Source organism: Miniopterus natalensis, chromosome 6 (genome assembly GCF_054644295.1).
Source record: "Miniopterus natalensis isolate mMinNat1 chromosome 6, mMinNat1.hap1, whole genome shotgun sequence".
NCBI classification, from domain to species: domain Eukaryota; kingdom Metazoa; phylum Chordata; class Mammalia; order Chiroptera; family Miniopteridae; genus Miniopterus; species Miniopterus natalensis.
In genome coordinates this window covers 37,090,478-37,111,332 of record NC_142086.1, presented here as the reverse complement: position 1 = coordinate 37,111,332, position 20,855 = coordinate 37,090,478, and the positions used below count along the sequence as shown (strand labels likewise).

Here is a 20,855-nt window from a genome sequence, read left to right as displayed (position 1 = left end):
GGGAGGGAGGGAGGGAGGGAGGGAGGGAGGGAGGGAGGGAGGGAGGGAGGGAGGGAGGGAGGGAGGGAGGAAGGGAACTTGCTAGTTATGGTAAAAAAAAGTAAGAAACTTATTTAACTTGAGGAAGAATTTGCAGTTGTTAGTAGAGATTTAGTTTATTTTTAAAAGGCAAAGTAAGTAGAAGAAAATAGAATACTCAACAGATGTTTATTGTTTTAAATTGTGGTAAATGCAAGGAATTAGAATGAACAAAACACCATACTTTAAATCAAGAGTGAGCAAACTATGACCCATGGGCAAAATCTAGCCAGCCACAGAGGGTGGGGGGAAAGGGGACACCTAAAATTATGTCAACATTAAAACTTTTAAATTAAAAAAATAAGATGTTTTTTACCAACAAAAAATGTAAATAAAATTTTATTGGAACAAGACCACTCCAGTTTGTTTAAGCATTATATGTGGCTGCTTTCTTGAGGCAACAGCAGAGATGAATACTTACAACAGAGCCCGTATAGACTGAAAAGCCTCAAATGTTTACTTCTTGCCCCGTTATGGAAATGTTTGCAGATCCTTTTCTCTTTTCTAGTATTCCTACCCCACCTTACTTACACCCCTTATTCCTAATAAAACTTTAAATTTTCCTCTTGATGCTTCCAAATGGAAACTCCAACAATACCATAATCAAAAGTACCCACATCCTAAATTTTCTTCCATTACAAACACACAGTCTTGGTTGGTGGTGAATTGGACAATGCAAAAAACTGACAGACCCCAGAGCCCTCGGAAGCTGGCTGTGGTAGGATGGGAGAGATCTGGAAAGGCTAAGCTCTGTTTCGTGCTATGAATTTTAGAGCTCTGGAATCTAGAACATCTAAGTCATAGCTTGATCTGGGTAAGCCCTACAAGGTCAGCTCTGACTTTTTATCTATTTCTGAAATAGATTCTTGAGCCTAATATCAACTAAATGTAATAGTTAGAATCTCATTCATTGCCTTCCTTCTATCCCAAACCAATTACAGTTGCCTAGAAAAGCCAGATTATTTCAGAGGCTTGTTTGTAGCTCATTTCTAAGATCTTTGCTGAATTTTTTTGTTTATTTTTAAATGTGGTAGAACTGGGTGCAAAATTAGAATGGGGAGCAAGAGTATATTTTTATAAACTAAGGACTGATAAATGCTTATTGACTGGTTAAACTCACAGGAAGAACTTTTTTAGGCCCTTAAACCATAAGACATATTTTAAAAAATCTTTGTTGTTTTTAAAAAACAATACTACAAGTTTGACTTTCAGAAATCAAACTTGACGTAGATTAGCATTACTTTGATTATCAGGAACTCTGTAAAACCGAAAGGAAGGAATGCATGGGGGTCTTGGAACTATGAATTAGACATTTGAGCTAGGTGAAGACTGTCATCTCTCCCCGACCCCTCTCTTCTCCCCACCACTCTGCTTCTGTTTTCTTCTTCCCAAGGTAGATGTAATAGTCTGGGTTTCTCAGAGAAACAGAACAGCAGGGTTGTGTGTGTGTGTGTGTGTATGCTTGTGCGTGTGTGTGCACGCATGTGTGTATGTGGAAAGAGAGACAAAGAAAGATTTATTTTAAGAAATTGACTCACATGATTATAGAAGCTTGGCAACTCCAAAATCTGCAGGGTGGGCCAGCAGCCTGGAGACCCAGGAAAGAGTCGGAGTTCAAGTTTGAAGGCAGTCTGCGGGCAAAATTCCCTTTCCCAGGAGGTCAGGTCAGTCTTTTTTTTATTAAGGCCTTCGACTGTTGGATGAGGCCCACCCTCATTATGAAGACTAATTTGCTTCACTCAGTGTCTACTGATTTAAATGTCAATCTCATCTAAAAAAAAATGTCTTCACAGAAACATCTAGAATATTGTTTGACTCAATATCTGGGAACTGTGGCTGGGCAAAGTTGATATAAAATTAACCACCAGAGTCGGAAAAATGGGGCAGAAGAATGAACTATTCTCAGTTCTGGTTGCAAAATTCTCAAGAAAGTACCATAATTTATTCAGCTGGGCAAGGTACCTGTCACTGGACCAAAAATCTTTAATCAGGAGTGGCATCTGGAGAAAGGACTGTAATCAGCCCAGCTCATGTGAGGTGCCCATGATGGGCCCATCCATTGTTTCAAGGAAGGGGTGGAGGCAGGGTTAGCTCATACAAAATAGTAGTTAAATACAAAACGAGGTGTTTCACAAATGGAAAAACATTGATTAATAGTTTATGAATGTAATTTTCAAATGTTAATATATCTTTCCATTTAATGATGGAATAACTGATTTGTTTTGCAAGGCTTTTTAAAAATTTTATTTATTTCCCTAACTGTTTTTGTTCAGTGGTTAGAGCTTTGGCCTCAACTGAAGGGCCCTGGGTTGGATTCCGGCTAAGGACATGTATCTAGGCTGCAGGTTCGATTCCCAGCCCTGATTGTTGTGGGAGACTCGAGCATGAGGCAACCAGCTGATGTCTCTCTCACATCGCTGTTTCCATCTCTCTCTCTCTCTCCCCTCCCACTCTCTCTGAAAAGCAACGGAAAAAGTAACCTCAGGTGAGGATTAGAAAAATTTTTAATTAATTAATTTAATCCTCACTTGAGGATATATTCCCATTGATTTTAGAGAGAGAGGAAAGGAAAGAGAGAGTAACATCAACGTGAGAGAGAAACATGAGTCAGTTGCTTCTCATAGGTGCCCGGATGGGGGATTGAGCCTGCAATCTAGGTGTGCGCCTTAGCTGGGAATCAAACCTGCAGCCTTTCGGAGTATGGGAGGATGCTCCAACCAACCGAGCCACTGAGCCAGGGCTGTCTTGCAAGGCTTTTAATGTAATTTAGTTTTGGTTAATTGATTTTTCTATCATGTCCTATATAAGTTTTTGTGGAGAAATAGTGGTTTCCTTTATTTAAGTACCTAAAATTGATTTCACCTACTTTTCTCTGAATATTTTTCTAGCTTTATCTGTGGACAGAAAGCAGAACCATTCACATCCTCCTACAGAAGGTAATACACTCTTTTTGTATTTTTTCCCTAGAGGCCACTACTGAAGGGATGGCGTTTTGAACTTCCTCAGAAACATAGTTGATGGTCTGGTCTGAGGGCCAGCCTTGTGCCCAGTTGAAGAATATGGGGACCTGAATGCTGTGGTGTGAGGGACCCTGAAAGACCCACCCCTCCTTTCCCAAAGCAGTTGAATTCCATTTGTAAATTACAGAGCTTTCTCTCTCAGGCGCTGTGACAGGCTTCACAGGGAACACAGAGATGAGCAAGACTATGAGAGAGCCCTCAGGGAGCTCAGTTTTGTGGGAGCCCACAGACATGAGCACAGCTATCATGTGAAGTGTGCCAGGAGTCTAGAGGAGGGAGCTGTTAGCATCAAGGCTCAGAGAAGGCTTCCCAGGGGATGCATCATGTGAACTGGATCTTAAAGGAAGAGGGGCCCCGGCCTGGCATGGCTCAGTGGTTGAGCATTGACCAAGGATCCAGGAGATTGTGATTCAATTCCCACTCAGGGCACATGCCTGGGTTGGAGGCTCAAACCCCAGTTGGGGCGTGCAGGAGGCAGCTGATCAATGATGACACTCTCATCCTTGATGTTTCTATCTCTCTCTCTCCCTCTCTCTCTCTGAATCAGTAAAGATATATTTAAAAAAATAATAAAAGAACAGGGACATTATAATAGACAAAGAACATTGTGTAGGACATATGAGACCACAGGAACAATGTGAGGACAGATGTAGAGATGCATGGTGCTTGGTGTTTCCTTCTGAAGTGTGGGGCAATGTAGGGAGTGACAGGATTGGAAGGGTGAGCCAGTTTGAAAAAGGGCTTTCAAAGCCAATAGAAAGGCATTTGAATGTTTTCTTCAGGCAGTGAGAACTCTCTGAAGGGTCTTAGAGTTGAGTGAATCTCATCTGTGTTATAGAATGATGTACCTGGTTGTAATGTAAGGTATGAATTGAAGACAGAATAGTTTTGAGACCGAGACAGAGTTAGGAGGCTTTTGCAGTATCTAGGTGCATGGTGATTAGGACTTAAATTAGGGGATGGTAATGAGAAAAGAAAGAAAAATTCTCAAGAAAGTACCATAATTTATTCAGCTGGGCAAGGTACCTGTCACTGGACCAAAAATCTTTAATCAGGAGTGGCATCTGGAGAAAGGACTGTAATCAGCCCAGCTCATGTGAGGTGCCCATGATGGGCCCATCCATTGTTTCTAAGGAAGGGGTGGAGGCAGGGTTAGCTCATACAAAATAGTAGTTAAATACAAAACGAGGTGTTTCACAAATGGAAAAACATTGATTAATAGTTTATGAATGTAATTTTCAAATGTTAATATATCTTTCCATTTAATGATGGAATAACTGATTTGTTTTGCAAGGCTTTTTAAAAAATTTTATTTATTTCCCTAACTGTTTTTGTTCAGTGGTTAGAGCTTTGGCCTCAACTAAAGGGCTCTGGGTTGGATTCCGGCTAAGGACATGTATCTAGGCTGCAGGTTCGATTCCCAGCCCTGATTGTTGTGGGAGACTCGAGCATGAGGCAACCAGCTGATGTCTCTCTCACATCGCTGTTTCCATCTCTTTCTCTCTCCCCTCCCACTCTCTCTGAAAAGCAACGGAAAAAGTAACCTCAGGTGAGGATTAGAAAAATTTTTAATTAATTAATTTAATCCTCACTTGAGGATATATTCCCATTGATTTTAGAGAGAGAGGAAAGGAAAGAGAGAGTAACATCAACGTGAGAGAGAAACATGAGTCAGTTGCTTCTCATAGGTGCCCGGATGGGGGATTGAGCCTGCAATCTAGGTGTGCGCCCTAGCTGGGAATCAAACCTGCAGCCTTTCGGAGTATGGGAGGATGCTCCAACCAACCGAGCCACTGAGCCAGGGCTGTCTTGCAAGGCTTTTAATGTAATTTAGTTTTGGTTAATTGATTTTCTATCATGTCCTATATAAGTTTTTGTGGAGAAATAGTGGCTTCCTTTATTTAAGTACCTAAAATTGATTTCACCTACTTTTCTCTGAATATTTTTCTAGCTTTATCTGTGGACAGAAAGCAGAACCATTCACAACCTCCTACAGAAGGTAATACACTTTTTTGTATTTTTTCCCTAGAGGCCAGTACTGAAGGGATGGCATTTTGAACTTCCTCAGAGACATAGTTGATGGTCTGGTCTGAGGGCCAGCCTTGTGCCCAGTTGAAGAATATGGGGACCTGAATGCTGTGGTGTGAGGGACCCTGAAAGACCCGCCCCTCCTTTCCCAAAGCAGTTGAATTCCATTTGGAAATTACAGAGCTTTCTCTCTCAGGAGCTGTGACAGGCTTCACAGGGAACACAGAGATGAGCAAGACTAAGAGAGTTGTCAGGGAGCTCAGTTTTGTGGGAGCCCACAGACATGAGCACAGCTATCATATGAAGTGTGCCGGGTGTCTAGAGGTGGGAGCTGTTAGCACCAAGGCTCAGAGAAGGCTTCCCAGGGGATGCATCATGTGAACTGGATCTTAAAGGAAGAGAGGTGCCCGGCATGGCATGGCTCAGTGGTTGAGCATTGACCAAGGACCCAGGAGATGGTGGTTTGATTCCCACTCTGGGCACATGCCTGGGTTGGGGGCTCGATCCCCAGTTGGGGCGTGCAGGAGGCAGCTGATCAATGATGACTCTCTCATCATTGATGTTTCTATCTCTCTCTCTCCCTCTCCCTTCCTCTCTCTGAAATCAATAAAGATATATTAAAAAAATAATAAAAGAACAGGGACATTATAATAGAAAAAAACATTGTGTAGGGCATATGAGACCACAGAAACAATGTGAGGGCAGACATAGAAATGCATGGTGCTTGGTGTTTCCTTCTGAAGTGTGGGGCAATGTAGGGAGTGACAGGATTGGAAGGGTGAGCCAGTTTGAAAAAGGGCTTTCAAAGCCAATAGAAAGGCATTTGAATGTTTTCTTCAGGCAGTGAGAGCTCTCTGAAGGGTCTTAGAGTTGAGTGAATCTCATCCGTGTTATAGAATGATGTACCTGGTGTAATGTAAGCTATGAATTGAAGACAGAATAGTTTTGAGACCAAGACAGAGTTAGGAGGCTTTTGCAGTATCTAGGTGCATGGTGATTAGGACTTAAGCTAAGGGATGGTAGTGAGAAAAGAAAGGGAATGTTCAAAAGCCAATTGGATTTTGTCTGTGTGTATAAGACTGGATAAGCCTGGGAGATATTTATAGACAAAGGGTCCAGAAAAGATGTGATACGACCACTGGTTCTGGAGCACATGTGATAATCTACCCTCTATCTCCTCAGTGAAGTAGGAGGTGAAATCACCCAGCTGATCACAGGAGTGTGTAGAGCATAGTTGTGTTAGATGACAAATCCACTGGGTGTAGGGCCTGACTGGCCATTGCAAATTATCACTGCAGGCTTTAAAAAGGAAAAGGAGGGTGAAGAAAGGGTGAAGTACTAGCAATTCCATAAGAACTGTCATGATAAAGGGAAGGGTGGTTCGTTGAAAGTTATAGAATGGAGGAAGGTGAAAGAACATGGAACATCCACCATGCTTAGATTCCTCACCATGGAGTTACTTCTTTGGATATTGTGACCCTGTTAACATGCATATGTTTATATGATTACCTTCTTTTTAAAAATATAGAGTCAGCTATTGAGGATAAATATTAAACAACAACCCCTATAGTGTTTACAAGCTAAAGTTCAAACTCTCGAGAACGTAAGAGCCTTCACAACTTGCTTCCCCACCAGCCTCTTCTTTCTGGTTTTATCGTCAGCATCTTTCCCTTGTGCACCTGCATGCTTACCCACATCTAACTAGTTGATCCCAACAAGCCATGCTCCTGCTTGCCTCTAAGCCTTTGCCAAGTTGGAGTTTCCCTCTGTCAGGGGATGCCACCTGGAGTGGCGGAAAGAGCATGGCCCTACAGGCTTGCCCCTCAGATTAATCCAGTGGTCATCACTATGGCGGGCAGCACAGGGGTCAAGTGGTAACACCTGATGGAGACTTCCATCATCAATGTCTCTTCCAAGTGTCAGGTAAGGAGCGTTATACGTTGAGGTGTTTCAGATGATCAGATTTGGGACTGACAGAAATGTCTCTTTAAATTCCATATTTAACTGCCTCTCAGATCTGCTTTAAAATCCTCTCTCTTCATCTATGTAAGTGATCTCTATTTGGCTGTGAAATTCAAGGGCGTGTGTATATCACAAAAGAGGCAGGTGACAGCCACAGTGGAGAGGAGAGAGAAATGCCAAGTTTAGCACAAGCAAGTTTCATTCACATAAAAAATTGGCCCCATTACGGCTGATGTTAAAGTGCTAAGATTATTGACACTCACCTCTGTTACAGGTGAGCTGTAACAGGTACACCTAGTCACCTCTCAGCAAACCCTACCTGTCATGGGCACACTGTGTCAATTTACGGGAAAAAGTGAGCTTCCATGTTGGAAAATACTTGCAGGTTGCAGGGCTTAATTTTTACGTTAAAAGACAGACAAAAGGAATTAACTTTGATATTTAAATCTCATAATCAGAATGATTATGTGAGAACAAAAACTGTGAGAAAAGTTTACAGTTGAACTCTTTGGAAGTATGTGTAACTGAATGGGAAGGAAGGAAAGAAGGAAGGGGGGGAGGGAGGAAGGAAGGAAGATCTGTTGGTTTTGCCGACTTTCTGATTCTCCAAATAAGAAAAAAAAAAAAAAACTTAAAAAAATTCCAACTTGTTCATCCTGAATGCCATCTTAGTTATTTTTAATACCACTTACTTTCCATATTTATTTTGGCCCGAAGTGCCACTCTTAGGGGTAGGCATTTAGATTGACATTACTGATTTATTCTCTCTCATTTAAACTTAGAAGGACACAACCACATCACTAATTATTCCATTTTCTATCCTAAGGAGCATGAATTATAAAATAAATATAATAGTCTCTGAACAAAAGATTCATTGTCTTTGTGTTTTAGTTGAGAATTGTTTTAGTTTTCCATAGATATCAAAACTCCTGAATTTATTTAAAAACACTGAAAAACACTCTCACCCATGTAATACATATTGTTTACATAATAATATAATAAAGGAGAAAATGAATTAATCTTTGGATTAGATTTTGTATGTTACATATATCTTGTGAATATTTAATTTTTTAATGTAAGCCTAATATTTTTGAAATAAGATTACCAGCAAAGTAATGCTCTAGTACAACTTCATGTAATATGTTGTGGAAAATTTAACACATGAAGCTCTTACCAAGCTTTTCTTTTTCATTCTTCGTGTGTGTGTGTGTGTTTTTGTCTGTGTGCAGTTAATACTTCCCTGCCTGTGTTGGTGGATAAAAAGGCTGTGCTCTCTTGCTCTACTGTCCCATTGAAAAATGTGCTTTTAACAACATGGGAAATAATCCTCGGAGACAAGCCTCCCTGCATCAGAGCCCACAGGAGAGATAAACATGAGGCCACAAGAACAAACTGTACTGACAAGAGAATGACCTGGTTCTACAGAAATGAACAGAACATCCTTCAGATTGATCCAGTGGTCATCACTGATGATGGCTATTACAGGTGTGAATCGGTAACACCCGATGGGAATTTCCGTTATGGATATCAGCTCCGAGTGTTAGGTGAGAAACATTATACATTGTGGTGTTTCAGATAACCAGATTTGGGGCTGAAAGAAATGTCTCCCTAAATCCCATATCGAATGTGTTAGGACTAAAGCATTTTCCCCTCCATCTCTGCAGTGGCCCCTGAGGTGACCCTGTCTCCAAACAAGAATAGGACTGCACTGTGCAAGGCAGCTGCAGGGAAGCCGGCTGCCCAGATCTCCTGGACCCCAGAGGGAGACTGTGTCCTTGAGCATGAATATTGGGGCAATGGCACAGTGACTGTCCAGAGTACATGCCACTGGGCAGAGAGCAATGTGTCTATTGTGTCCTGCTCTGTCTCTCATGAGACTGGCAACCGGACTCAGTCCATAGAGCTGAATCAAGGTAAGTAATTCTAGTTTTGTGTTGGATTTTTCCACTTTCTGAGGAGTTATGGTAAGAAGGAAAAAGGAGTGTGCAGAGAATTTCACTCAAGGATGTTCTCTCCACTCTCTGTTTTATCTCCTCCTACAGCAAGTAAGAGGGATATCAAGAATAATAATACAGAAATTTGTTGTAAGAAGCCATAGTTTAAAAGAATGATGTTTATTCTTTAATAATTAAAATAAAAAAACACTTACCCTAGCTGGTTTGGCTCAGTGGCTAGAGCAGTGGCCCCAGGACTGAAGAGTTTTGGGTTCAGTTCTGGCCAAGGAAGTGTAGTTTGGTTGCAGGCTTAATCCCTGGCCCTGGTCATTGAGGGGAGAGGGAAGCAAGCAATGGATGTGTCTCTCTCACATCGATGTTTCTCTCTCTCTCTTTCTCTCTCCCCCTTATACTCTCTCTGAAAAGCCATGGAAAAAATATCCTCGGGTGAATATTAAAAAAGTAATAATAATAAAATTAAAAAATATAAAAGAATCCAATGTTCACTTCTATCTAGTAGTAAATTGGCTTGAGTAGTGTACTTTTATTTATTTACTTAGTTATTTAGTTATTTATTTTCTTTATCTTTATTGTTGAAAATATTACAGATGTCCCCTTTTTATCCCCATTGATCCCCTCCACCCTGCATCCATCCCACCCCCAGGCCTTCCTCATACCAATGTCTGTGTCTATGGGTTATGCTTGTAAACATCTAAGTTCTTTGATTAATCTCTCCCCATCTCCTTCCCCCTCCCCACCTTCCCTCTGAGATCCCTCAGTCTGTTCCATGCTTCTATGTCTCTGGATCCATTTTGTTCATCAGTTTATTTTGTTTATTATATTACATATATAAGTGGGATCCTGTGATATTTGTCTTTCTCTGACTGGCTTATTTCACTTAGTGTAATACTTTCTAGTTCCCTCCATGCTGTGCCAAAGGATAAAAGATCCTTCTTTTTTATAGCTGTGTAGTATTCCACAGTGTAAATGTGCCACAGCTTTTAAATGAATATCTATGGTTATAGTATAGGGGTAAAGAGTAATGTTAAATAAAAGCTTATACTTTTACTAGAAAGATAAAATCACCCATAAATTTTCTTCACAAAATTTTAGTCTGGTAGAATTTTCTTCTTCAGGCTTTTTCTAGAATTTCTTAAACATATTATTACACAACATCTATGATTAATTCATCATTGTTCAGTTTCTCCACTCTCTCCTCCCAGCCTACTTCCATTTCTTGTTACTAAGAAATTAAATATTATTTTAATCTTCACACATAAAGTCAAATTGTTCTATAAGTCTTATAATGAAAAGATAAGACCTTCCCCTAACTCTCCACCTCTACCTCTCCATGCTCACTCAGTTCTGTGGAAGCAAGTACATTCAAGTTTTTAGGTGTTACTCTTCATTATTTTTTTTAATCGTCACCTGAGGGTAGTTTTTCCATTGCTTTTCAGAGAGAGTGGAAGGGAGAGAGAGAGAGAGAAACATTGATATGAGAAAGACACATCGATTGGTTGCCTCACACACACACACATCCCGGTCAGGGTGCCTGAGTTTGAGCCTGCAACCAAGGTATGTGCCCTTGGCCAGAATCGAACCTGGGACCCGTCAGTCCATGGGCTGATGCTCTAACCACTGAGCAAACTGGCCAGGGCAGACCTCCTTTCCTTTAATACCTCTCTTCAGTGTGGAACCTCATCTCTACCCCTCATTATGTCTGGATCCTTGACTCTGGAGTCTCCCGTTCATCTACTCTGGGTCAAACTTCCTTTTGTGTTGGCTGGGGAAGGTGTAGTGACCTGGCTGCACAGGGTGGGAGGAAGCTTGGCAGCTACCTGTTCTCAATGCAGACTTTCAAAGAAGCCTCCAACTTTTAGCCCACACTTGTCCTCCTCCCCCACATACCCTTTTCTTTACATTTAGTTCTTCCTACTTTAGAATCTTCCCGAAGTTCTGTGGGCACTGGGGTTTTTACTTATTTTACTCTGAATTATTTGCCATTCTTCTGTTCAGTTTTCATCTAAAAACAAGTTGAAATCTGTCATCTACTCATAACTTCATCCATGTTTTCTTTGTCTTTGCTAGTGTATACTTTAAAAAATTTCTTTACTGATATTTTAATAAGTTTTAAGAAGGGAGAAGCGACAAACCCATGTGTTTGAACTTCCTATTTTCAATGTCCATTCTTACAGTGCTATTTGTTTTTGTTTTTAAGGAGTTTAGCAGTATTTACTAAGAAGAGTAATTGTGCCCTAGTTATGTACGATGTCCGACCATCCAGTAGTAGAATATGATGTTGTATTTGTAGAATTTCAGAATTGAAGGGGCTGCTTAGACCACTCTCACACAGTGCAGGGATCTCCTCTGTCTTCCCTGCAGGGGGATCTTCAGCCTCTCCTGGTACACTTCCAATGAAAGAAAGTGCAGTGAAAGGGAGGGTTTCAAAACAATGTTGTTATTTTAAACTGTGAAACCACGTGTTTCTTTTTCCTTCTTTTTCTTAAAAAAAATATATCTTTATTGATTTCAGAGAGAGGAAAGGAGAGGGAGAGAGAGAGACAGAAACATCAATGATGAGAGAGTCATTGATCTAGCCCGCAACCCGGGCATGTGCCCTGACTGGGAATCGAACCCCGATCGCCTGGATCCTAGGTCAACGCTCAACCGCTGAGCCGTGCCCAGCTGGGCAAGTGTTTCTTTTTCTAATGAAATACCAAGAAATCCAGTGTTTAACAACAAACCGTGCCTGGCCAGAGTGGCTCAGTGGATGAGCAACAACATATGATCCAGGAGATCCCGGTTCGATTCCCTGTCAGGGCACATGTCCGGGTTGCAGGCTCGATCCTGTGTGCAGGAGGCAGCTGATCAATGACTCATCATTGATGTTTCTACCTCTCTCCCCCTCGCCCTCCAAAAAAAAAAAAATCAATAAAAACATATAAAAGCAAACAAATGGTTAAAGGAAGTTGGAGGACTGGATGCAGCCTCCTCAGCCTCTACTTCACCTCCCTCTGCTGCCCCCAATCACACTCACCCAACACCAGGAGCATGTTTTAAAACCACTGCCTGGTCATTCCTTTGTTGACTTTTCCTTTGTCAGACTGAGCTTTGTATTGCTGCCAACAGTTAATAAATAGCTTAAAGTTGCTGCCCTACGTTCATTTTAGTTTCAATGCCCTAGTAGAAAGGTGACTTCAAAATTAGGGTTATTTTTCTAACTACCTCCGTTACAACTTCCTATTTATTTCTGAATCTTGGAGATGATAAAGGCTGCCATTATTATAACATAGAGATACAAAAAATTTACATCTTTGCTATAGCAATTCACTATTCATGAATCCTTAGGGCAACAAGATCCTGACATAAGATAATGTCTTGTTAGAAACCCTAGAGTCTTAACTTTATTGTAACAATTATTAATGATGAACAGGTCAGAAGTGTTTAAAATAAAATGACAGAAATGAATTTCATGTACTGTGAAACACCCTTGAACCATATATATGTATATGAACTTTATTTTATTTTTTAATAGATTTTTATTTTTTAGAGCAGTTTTAGGTTCACAGCGAAAGTACAGAGTTCCTGGACACCCTGTCCCAACACATGCATAACATGCGCTCTATCTACATACCCCACCCCACAGTGGTGCATTTGTTAAAACAGATGAAGCTACATTAACACAGCATTATCATCCAAAGCCCCTAGTTTACATTAGGGTTTAGTCTAGGAGTACATTCTGCCAGTTTTAACAAATGCATGAATGACATGTATTCACCATTATAGTATCATTCAGAGCAGTTTCACTGCCCTAAAAGTCCTCTATGCTCCACCTATTCATTTCCCTCTTCACCCTAACCTCTAGCAACCCTTGATCTTTTTACTGTCTCTATAGTTTTGCTTTTTCCATATATGGATGGAATCATATAGTATGTAGCCTTTTCAGATTGGCTTCTTGCACTCAGTAATATGCATTTAAGCTTCCTCCGTGTCTTTTCATGGCTTAATTGCTCTTTTTTTTTTTTTTTTTTTTTTTAGTGCTGAATAATATTAAAGCATGTATTTTTGTGTCTATATACACAGGTACCAAAACACCAAATAGTTTAAGTATTCTATATATCATCCTTCCTATTTTTATCTTGGTCATCGTGGGATCCATTTGGCTTTTGAAGATCTTTGACTGCAGGTATTGACTGATGCTTTTTCTTCTTCAGCTTTATTGGGCTAGGAAGGGGTCAGGAATAGGGATTTGACTGGGTTAAATTAAGATGTTAACATCATTTCTCCCATATTCTGAAGGTGTTAGATTTGGACTACTCTGAATGCTGAGAGGGATTTGCTAGTTTACCTAGACATGAAAGCATAATGAATTAGGGCATTTACAGCAGAATTTTGGGACAGACTGTGCATGCTAATTTACTATTTGGGAAAAGAATTACCATAATTCATTTCACGTACCAAAGAGGAGGTGTCATATATATTCTATTACAGCAAACTCCTGTTGCATAATTTCACTTCCTTTCCCCAAGCCCAGAATCATCTTGTTTGGGTGTATTAACTATAAGCAGCATTCTTCACTTGTCTTTGAATGTTCATTTCTGATTTATTATGGCTTTTATAAAAATGAAGCATAATTGTCAATAGTACACTTTTGTTTTTCCATTTTCAACCCAAATAACATTTCCTGCAATTTACTCCAACTTATTTTTATTTTTACAGAAAATATAAATTGAAAAAAACAGAACCTACTCCAGGAGCTGAGGAGGTAAGATAAGATTTAAAAGAATATTTGCAAATTTTAAGCCATGTAGTTTGAAAACCTAGCCACATAATTTGTAATCTGCATCAATATTAGTGTTTTAGTTGAAAATTCTGATTTTACAATGCTAATAGTTAGGTGTACTTGTTTTGTTAAGTATCTACCAGGTACTGTTTATATACCACCCTAAATCCATATTTTCATTTCATGAGCCGGATCTTACAAAACACGTAATGTTTGCTTCGTTTGGACTGTAATATTTGGGGAAACTGAATTGGTGTTTCCTCCCCTCAAGAAACCATCTCTAATACTTGACTTCCCTTATTTAATATCATCATCATTTCCCTCTTACCCAAGCTTAAAACCTATCCTACTCCTTAATCTCTTAGAACCAGTAGCTTACTAAATCTTCAATCCTCTTCCTTGAGATACTTTTCATATCACTTCATTCTTCTCCATTCCTGCCTTCACCCAACCTTTATCATCTGACACCAAGACTTATGTAATCAATAACTATTGTTTGATAAAACATTAGAAAAAAGCCCTGCTTTATGTTCACATAAGCCCAGAGACACAAGCATAAACATTATTTGTAGATACTAAAGCTATGTGCCTGTTATAAAAACATAGGTAGTTTCTGTAATGATTTTTGGCTCTTTTGAACTGATTTTGACTTTGAGATCTTTCTTAGGATGAAATGCAGCCCTATGCCAGCTACACAGAGAAGATCAATCCACTCTATGATACTACAGACATCATGAAGATATCTCAGGCGCTACAAAGTGAAGCTGATGAGACAGATCTCCATACTTTATAAGTTACTGGAATCTAGCATCAAGAAAAATGAGTCAAGATATAATACAGTCACTATTTTGATTTTCTTAAGAATTGTAGAAAGGAAGATCTACTTTAAAATTAGCTTTTCAAAGATTCTTAGATGACAGACATGTTCTAAAGGATTTGCATTCATATCCTTATACAATTGAAATTTTAGAATTTTAGTTGCTACCCTAGTTCTCTGAAGAAAGAAAGCACCTGCTCATGATAAAATATTCAAATTGTTCAGTACAGTAGATAATGAAAACTGGTTTCCTCGATAAATAATTCTGCAGAGGGAACAATCATTAACAGGTTTTATGTATTCTTTTAGAAAATTTCTATGTGCCTATGACATACTTATATACCCATGGTATATGTACATTTATATGTCTATTTACATGTGTATGCACATAAGCTTGATGATACACAAATGAGAAAGTGCTACAATGCTGTTCTGTACTTACAGAAAGATAATAATATATTATATCTTGGAAATCTTTTATCAACATAAGCAGAGCTACCTCATTCTTTTTAATGGCTACATAAAATTTCCTTGTATGGTCATATTGTAATTTAATTAACCACAACTCTAGTGATGGACAGTTAGATTGTTTTAAGTTTTGTTTGTTTGTTTTGCTATTATAAACAATACCATACAGAATGTTTCTTCTGGATATGTCTTTGTATTTGTTCCAGTATATTTATAGAGTAATTTCCTTGGGTGGAATTTCCAGGTCAAAGGGCTTGTGCATTTATTACTGACTGATATGTTAAATTGTATCTATTCACATTTCCGCCAACTGTGTTTGAATGTACCTTTCCCTATATTGTTATTTTAATATCCACAAATTCCCACTTTTTAACTTTAATCAGTTAGCTAATATAATGTAAAATTTTAAGAATTATACTATTTAATAAACCAGATTTATATCTGTGATGTTTATGAGAGAGAGAGAATGAGAACATGTATGAGGACTTTAAGTCATTATATCTCTATAGAGGTATTGATGTCTAATATCTAATGCTTAAGAGTTTTGCAGATAAATAAACTGGCAATGTGTATTTTAGAGTATACATTTTATTGTGATGTATTTGTCAAATAACAAATGTTTATTGACTATATAAACAGTTAAATATGCATTATGGAGGTCTTGGAAATCTAAAAAATAGGTTCTATGTGCTAAGAGAGTGGCCATGGAATGACATGATCCTCCCCTCTATTTTCTGTGGAATAAAATGTTAGAAATATGTATATTAATAATTTTTAACATTATTAAATGTATTTTATTTATGAAAAATTGTCTGTTTCTCCACAGCAGGAAAAACATTAAAATTTTTCAGCATAGAAGAAATTAAAACAAAATCCATTCATTCTTTAATCATGTATTTGAAACATTTAAGGCAACTATTTTGTCTTATTAACATGTTTTTCTCCCTCCAGACATTTTGGTTACACTAGGCTTTATCATTAAAAAGAAATTTTAATCTATTTGGATGTAAAACTAATATAATAGCACTTTGCATGATATTTGACCAAACCATTTTGAGTTGGCCAAAAAACCCAATTCATTATGTTTCCCTTATAAATATTACCAAGCAGTGTGAACAATAGACATCATAACCTGGCCCTTGACCTTTTCTTAATTCTTCAATCATCCCTAGTTGGGATGAGGCTCATAGTTAGTTTGGTTCAAAAATACCTGTTTAAATATTACTGAAAAACAAAACAAAATAAAACTGTGTTTACATCTTACTTTGATAATGTCAAAACAACCATGTCAAATGACAGCATAGAAAAGACTTCAAGATGGTTTCTAAATGCTAAATTATATTGTACAGGAAAAAAATGTATTAAAATATTCCACTATAAGGGTGCTAAGTGCAGTTGAACATCAGAATCCTACCGGGAAATAAAGAATTACATATGTTCCAAGAGCCCCAGTGGAAGCCTGAAGCTGCGGACAGTGCTGAATCCCATCTGTGCTATGTTTTTTTCCTCTATGTACATACCTCTCCACTTAAAGAAACCACTTTATGGCTTCTCTTTGACATATATAAATTGAGAGTATTACTACTCTCGTGCTTTGGGCTCATTATTAAGTAAACTAAGGGTTACTTGAACACAAGCACTGTGATACTAAGGAGGTTGATCTGAAAACTGAGATAGCTACTAAGTAACTAATAGGAAGGTAGCTTATACAGCCTGGAGACACTGGGAAAAGGGATGTCCCAGAAGGGATGGAGCAGGACTGTGTGAAATTTCATCACACTACTCAGAATAGTATGCTATTTAAAACTTATGAATTGTTTATTTCTGGAATTTTCTATTTAATATTTTCAAACCACAGTTGACTGTGAGTAACTGAAACCAAGGGAAGTAAAATCTTGGATAAAGGGGATTACTGTATACAGATTCCCCAAATCCACTACAGATTGGACCATGTGTATCAGTTAGGTCCTCCAGTCATCAGAGGCTAAATAGAGTTAGGAGTAATAAATGTTAAATGTGGGAGAGAGGTTACACCTGTGGGAGATTAAAGGGGCAGAAAGTAGCATATGGGAGGGAAAGGCTTTGAAGCTAATCTGAATGAAACCTCTGAAAGGAAAGAGGGGAGGAAGCAGGATAGATGAGGGAGAGCTTAAGGTCACTATTTAAAACTGTCAAAGTCTTGGCCAAAACAATGACAGGGCCTGGAGCAAAGATTGCTTCTAAGAAGAGTCTTTCATGAGAAGAAATGGTCAAGTCCTGATTATTTCTTCAGGCTTAGTCATTGATTGGTCTCAACTCAAAAGCTGAAATATATCCTGAAGGTGTTAACAACTTGAGACCATCAACTAATTGCACTCCTTGTAGCTAAAAGGTTAGTTCTGTTTTGATGGTTCTTTTTTTCTCACCACTTTGCCCCATCCACCCTTTCACTGGTTAGTATTTGCCTGGTATGTCATCATTTGTCTCTTTATTTTCAAATTTTCTGTGACATTTTATTTTAGGCACACCTTTATAAGGAAACTATACCCTTTAAAATATATACATAAGTAAGATATAGCTGATTTTTATTAGCTATTTGAGAATTTTAACTTTTAATAAAAGAATTTAAACCATGAACATTTGTTGTGATTACTTACATATATTTCTACAATTTTATTTTATTTGTCTCATTTACTATGTTTTCTACCCCAAATCTGTTTTATTTTTTTATTGCTTTGCTGGAATGGTTAATTTTCTTTCTTTCAGCTTTAGTAGTTTAAAAGTTATCCACTGTAATATACATATATTAGTGGATATACTTTATTTAGGAACACCTAAAAACAGCTTTGCTGTGGCATAATTTATACATTTAAGGTACACAGTTTGTTAAATTTTGTAAATATTTAAGTGTATAATTTGTTGTTTGGATATAATTTGACACCTGTGAACCATCAGCTCAGTCAAGATAATGAACTCAGTCATCATCACCAAAAGTTTTCTTATGCTTCTTTGTAATCTTTCCCCCAACTTTTGCTCACCTCCCTTTCCAGGCAACCACTTATCTGCTTTCTTTAACTAAAAATTAATTTAGATTTATATCTAAATGTGATCATACAATATGCACTATTGGGGGGGGGGTTGGCTTTTTTTGTTCAACATAACTATTTTGAGATACACCTATACATTAATAGTTTGCTATTTTTATTGGTAAATAGTATTTAATTATATGGATATACCACAGTTTGTCCATTCATCTATCCATAGACACTTGAGTTGTTTCCAGTTTTAAGCTATTATAAATAAAGCTGCAAACATTCTTGTGCCAGTATTTTTGTGGACATGTAATTTTATTTTTTCCTGGACAAAAACCTATGAGTGGTTTAGCTGGATCATAGGTAGGTTTAATCTTTAGAGAAATTGCCAGGTGAATGTTTAATTTTTAAATAAATTGCCAAATTGTTTTTCTAAGTGGCTGTACTATTTTCCATTTCCCCCAACCAGTGTATAAGATTCCCAGTTCTTCCGTATCCTTACCAACACATGGTATGGTCAATCTTTTAAATTTTATACTTTTTAAAAAAAATATATCTTTATTGATTTCAGAGAGAGGAAAGGAGAGGGAGAGAGGGAAGTAGAAACATCATCGAGCCCACAGCCTGGGCACGTGCCCTGACCGGGATTCGAACCCTGATCGCCTGGATACCTAGGTCGATGCTCAACCGCTGAGCCATGCCCTGCCGGTCTGATTTTATCCATTTTAATAGATGCTACTACTCTCTCATTGTGGTTTTAATGTGTATTTCCTTAAAGACTAATTATGTTGACTGTCTTATCATATACTTATTTACCACAGGGTGAGGTGGCTGATTGCTATCAGTCTCTAAATGAGCCTCAGACTAAGTAGATAATGAAATGGAGATAAGTAGAAACTCCATGGGGTAGGGCAAGAGGTCTTCCAGCAGGGTGGGGCAATTGCTTCCCCCTCAGGCAATAGCTGCTTGGAAGATAAATGTCTGCCTCTGCAGTATGGGGGAGTGACTTGGTACAGGAATCCAGAGCAGTGCCCTCTGACCTCTATCTCCAGAGCCCACAACCCTAGATTCTCCTCACAAAGCTCCAATCCACTCTGCCCTCCCTCTGCTGGAGCCCAAGGTGAGTGGCTGTACAACAAACTTTGTGTGTGGGCTCTTTAAGAGGGTGCCTGCATTTCCAGCCACCTCTCCCTGGCAGACAGAAACCTGGCTGCTTTTCACAGCCAGATGTTATGTGGGCACCTTTCTCAGCTCTGGTGCTCTGGGCTGGGAAGCCCAGCTAGGATTGCGGCCCCAGAGTCCTCAGTGGGAACCCCCAACAGCTGAGATACCCCTCTGGAATTTCAGCTGCTGTCAGCCCTCTAGGGCCTCCACACTTCCTACCAGTCTCTCTGCAGCCTCCACTTTTCCTCCTTGGTTATGAGCGTGCTCTCCAGCTCATCTTCAGTTGCAGTTGATTATTCAGGATGGTTTTTCTATATTTTAGTTGTAATTCCAGTTTGATCCTGGGAGATTGTCAGTGTATCTTCCACTCAGTCCACCACTATCTTTAATCTCTCACCTTGTCTCTTGATTGCATCATTTTCTCTTGTGCTTGATTTAATCTTATGTTGTTTTGTACAAAAACATGCTGTACAGTCTTGTAGCCAAGGGGCAATAGACTGTACCATATAGCCTAGGTGTTTAATAGGCTACACCATTTTAGTTTAAGTAAATACACTGATATTTTGTTAAGGCTGCTCCAGGAGACTGGTACACCATGAGACTTGGTCTAACCCGCCTTAAGTGTGGATCATGTTTGATGTAAATACTTACCCATTTTTAGCCTAAACAAACATTTTAATTATTCCACTTATCCCATTCATTGCCCTTATCTTCCCAAATAAAAGTGTTTACTAAATCTTTCTCTGGGATTTTTCAAGTCTCCTACTTTTTTTCAAGATACATTTCTAAGACTATTCTGCCAAACATTTTTAAAATAAGCATTAACATTTAAAGTGAGACATTTTTATGAGTGGTCTCTTAGGCATATATTTTCTCTTTTATTTTTTATTTTATTTTAAATAATGACATTTTATTTTGGTAAAAATGAAACATGCTTATTATAAAATCAAGCAATAGAGAAAACTATAATTGATTAAAATTCTACTACCCAAAAACACTAACATTAGCTGAACACTTTCCTATGAATATATGTCAAAATAAGGAAAGACAGAAATGATACTTTAGAAAAAAAACATTATATTTTTGTTAGTTGATTTTAAACTAGAGAAGCAAAAACTGTGACTCTGAGATAAAAATGTCTCTACCATGTACAACACAAGAGTGAACATTAATGTAAATTATGTATTTTGAGCGATAATGATGTGTCACTGTTGGTTTATTTATTGTAACAAATGTGCCACTCTTGTGGGGATGTTGATAATGGGGGAAGCTATGCATGTGTGGAGGCAGGGAGTACATAGGAAGTCTTTGTACTTTCTGCTACATTTTGCTGTGAACTTCAAACTGCTCTAAAAGACAAAGTATATATGTAAAAGTGAGCTCCCTTTCAGAAGCAGTATTTTCTGGTTTATCATAATGATGTATATGACATTCAATAAACTGAAAACAAAACAAAACCACAGCATGCCAAATAGAGAAAGTAATCTGCATACATGTTTATTCCAATGAGTCTGGACTGTTGCCCCCTATATATTGAAAAAAAAATGTCTTTACCAGATAAGACACTACTTTCTCAAGGAGTTCACTTTT

At 38.4% G+C, this 20,855-nt stretch overlaps 2 protein-coding genes across 2 annotated transcripts in view; both read left to right on the top strand.

The window, feature by feature from the left end:
* The window catches only part of LOC107527331 (cell surface glycoprotein CD200 receptor 4), an 80,361-nt gene that overhangs the window by 4,316 nt on the left and 55,190 nt on the right, over positions 1–20,855 (top strand). Inside the window, exons 3-5 of the mRNA XM_087817802.1 lie at positions 5,050–5,097; positions 8,387–8,632; positions 8,753–9,001. Coding sequence (XP_087673928.1) covers positions 5,050–5,097; positions 8,387–8,632; positions 8,753–9,001 — 543 coding nt within the window. The remainder of the gene's footprint in view (positions 1–5,049; positions 5,098–8,386; positions 8,633–8,752; positions 9,002–20,855) is intronic.
* On the top strand, positions 9,451–15,933 carry LOC148092886 (cell surface glycoprotein CD200 receptor 1-like). The gene is made up of 4 exons (XM_087817868.1): positions 9,451–9,469; positions 13,106–13,208; positions 13,742–13,787; positions 14,473–15,933. Exons 1-4 carry the CDS (start codon positions 9,451–9,453, stop codon positions 14,596–14,598), a joined length of 294 nt encoding a protein of 97 aa, XP_087673994.1. The 3' UTR covers positions 14,599–15,933.

Excerpts from the sequence above, each read along its gene's own strand:
- LOC148092886 (XM_087817868.1), top strand. Across the intron at positions 13,209-13,741 it reads TTGAAGATCTTTGACTGCAG|AAAATATAAATTGAAAAAAA; the intron begins GTATTGACTGAT and ends TTATTTTTACAG. Across the intron at positions 13,788-14,472 it reads CTACTCCAGGAGCTGAGGAG|GATGAAATGCAGCCCTATGC; the intron begins GTAAGATAAGAT and ends GATCTTTCTTAG.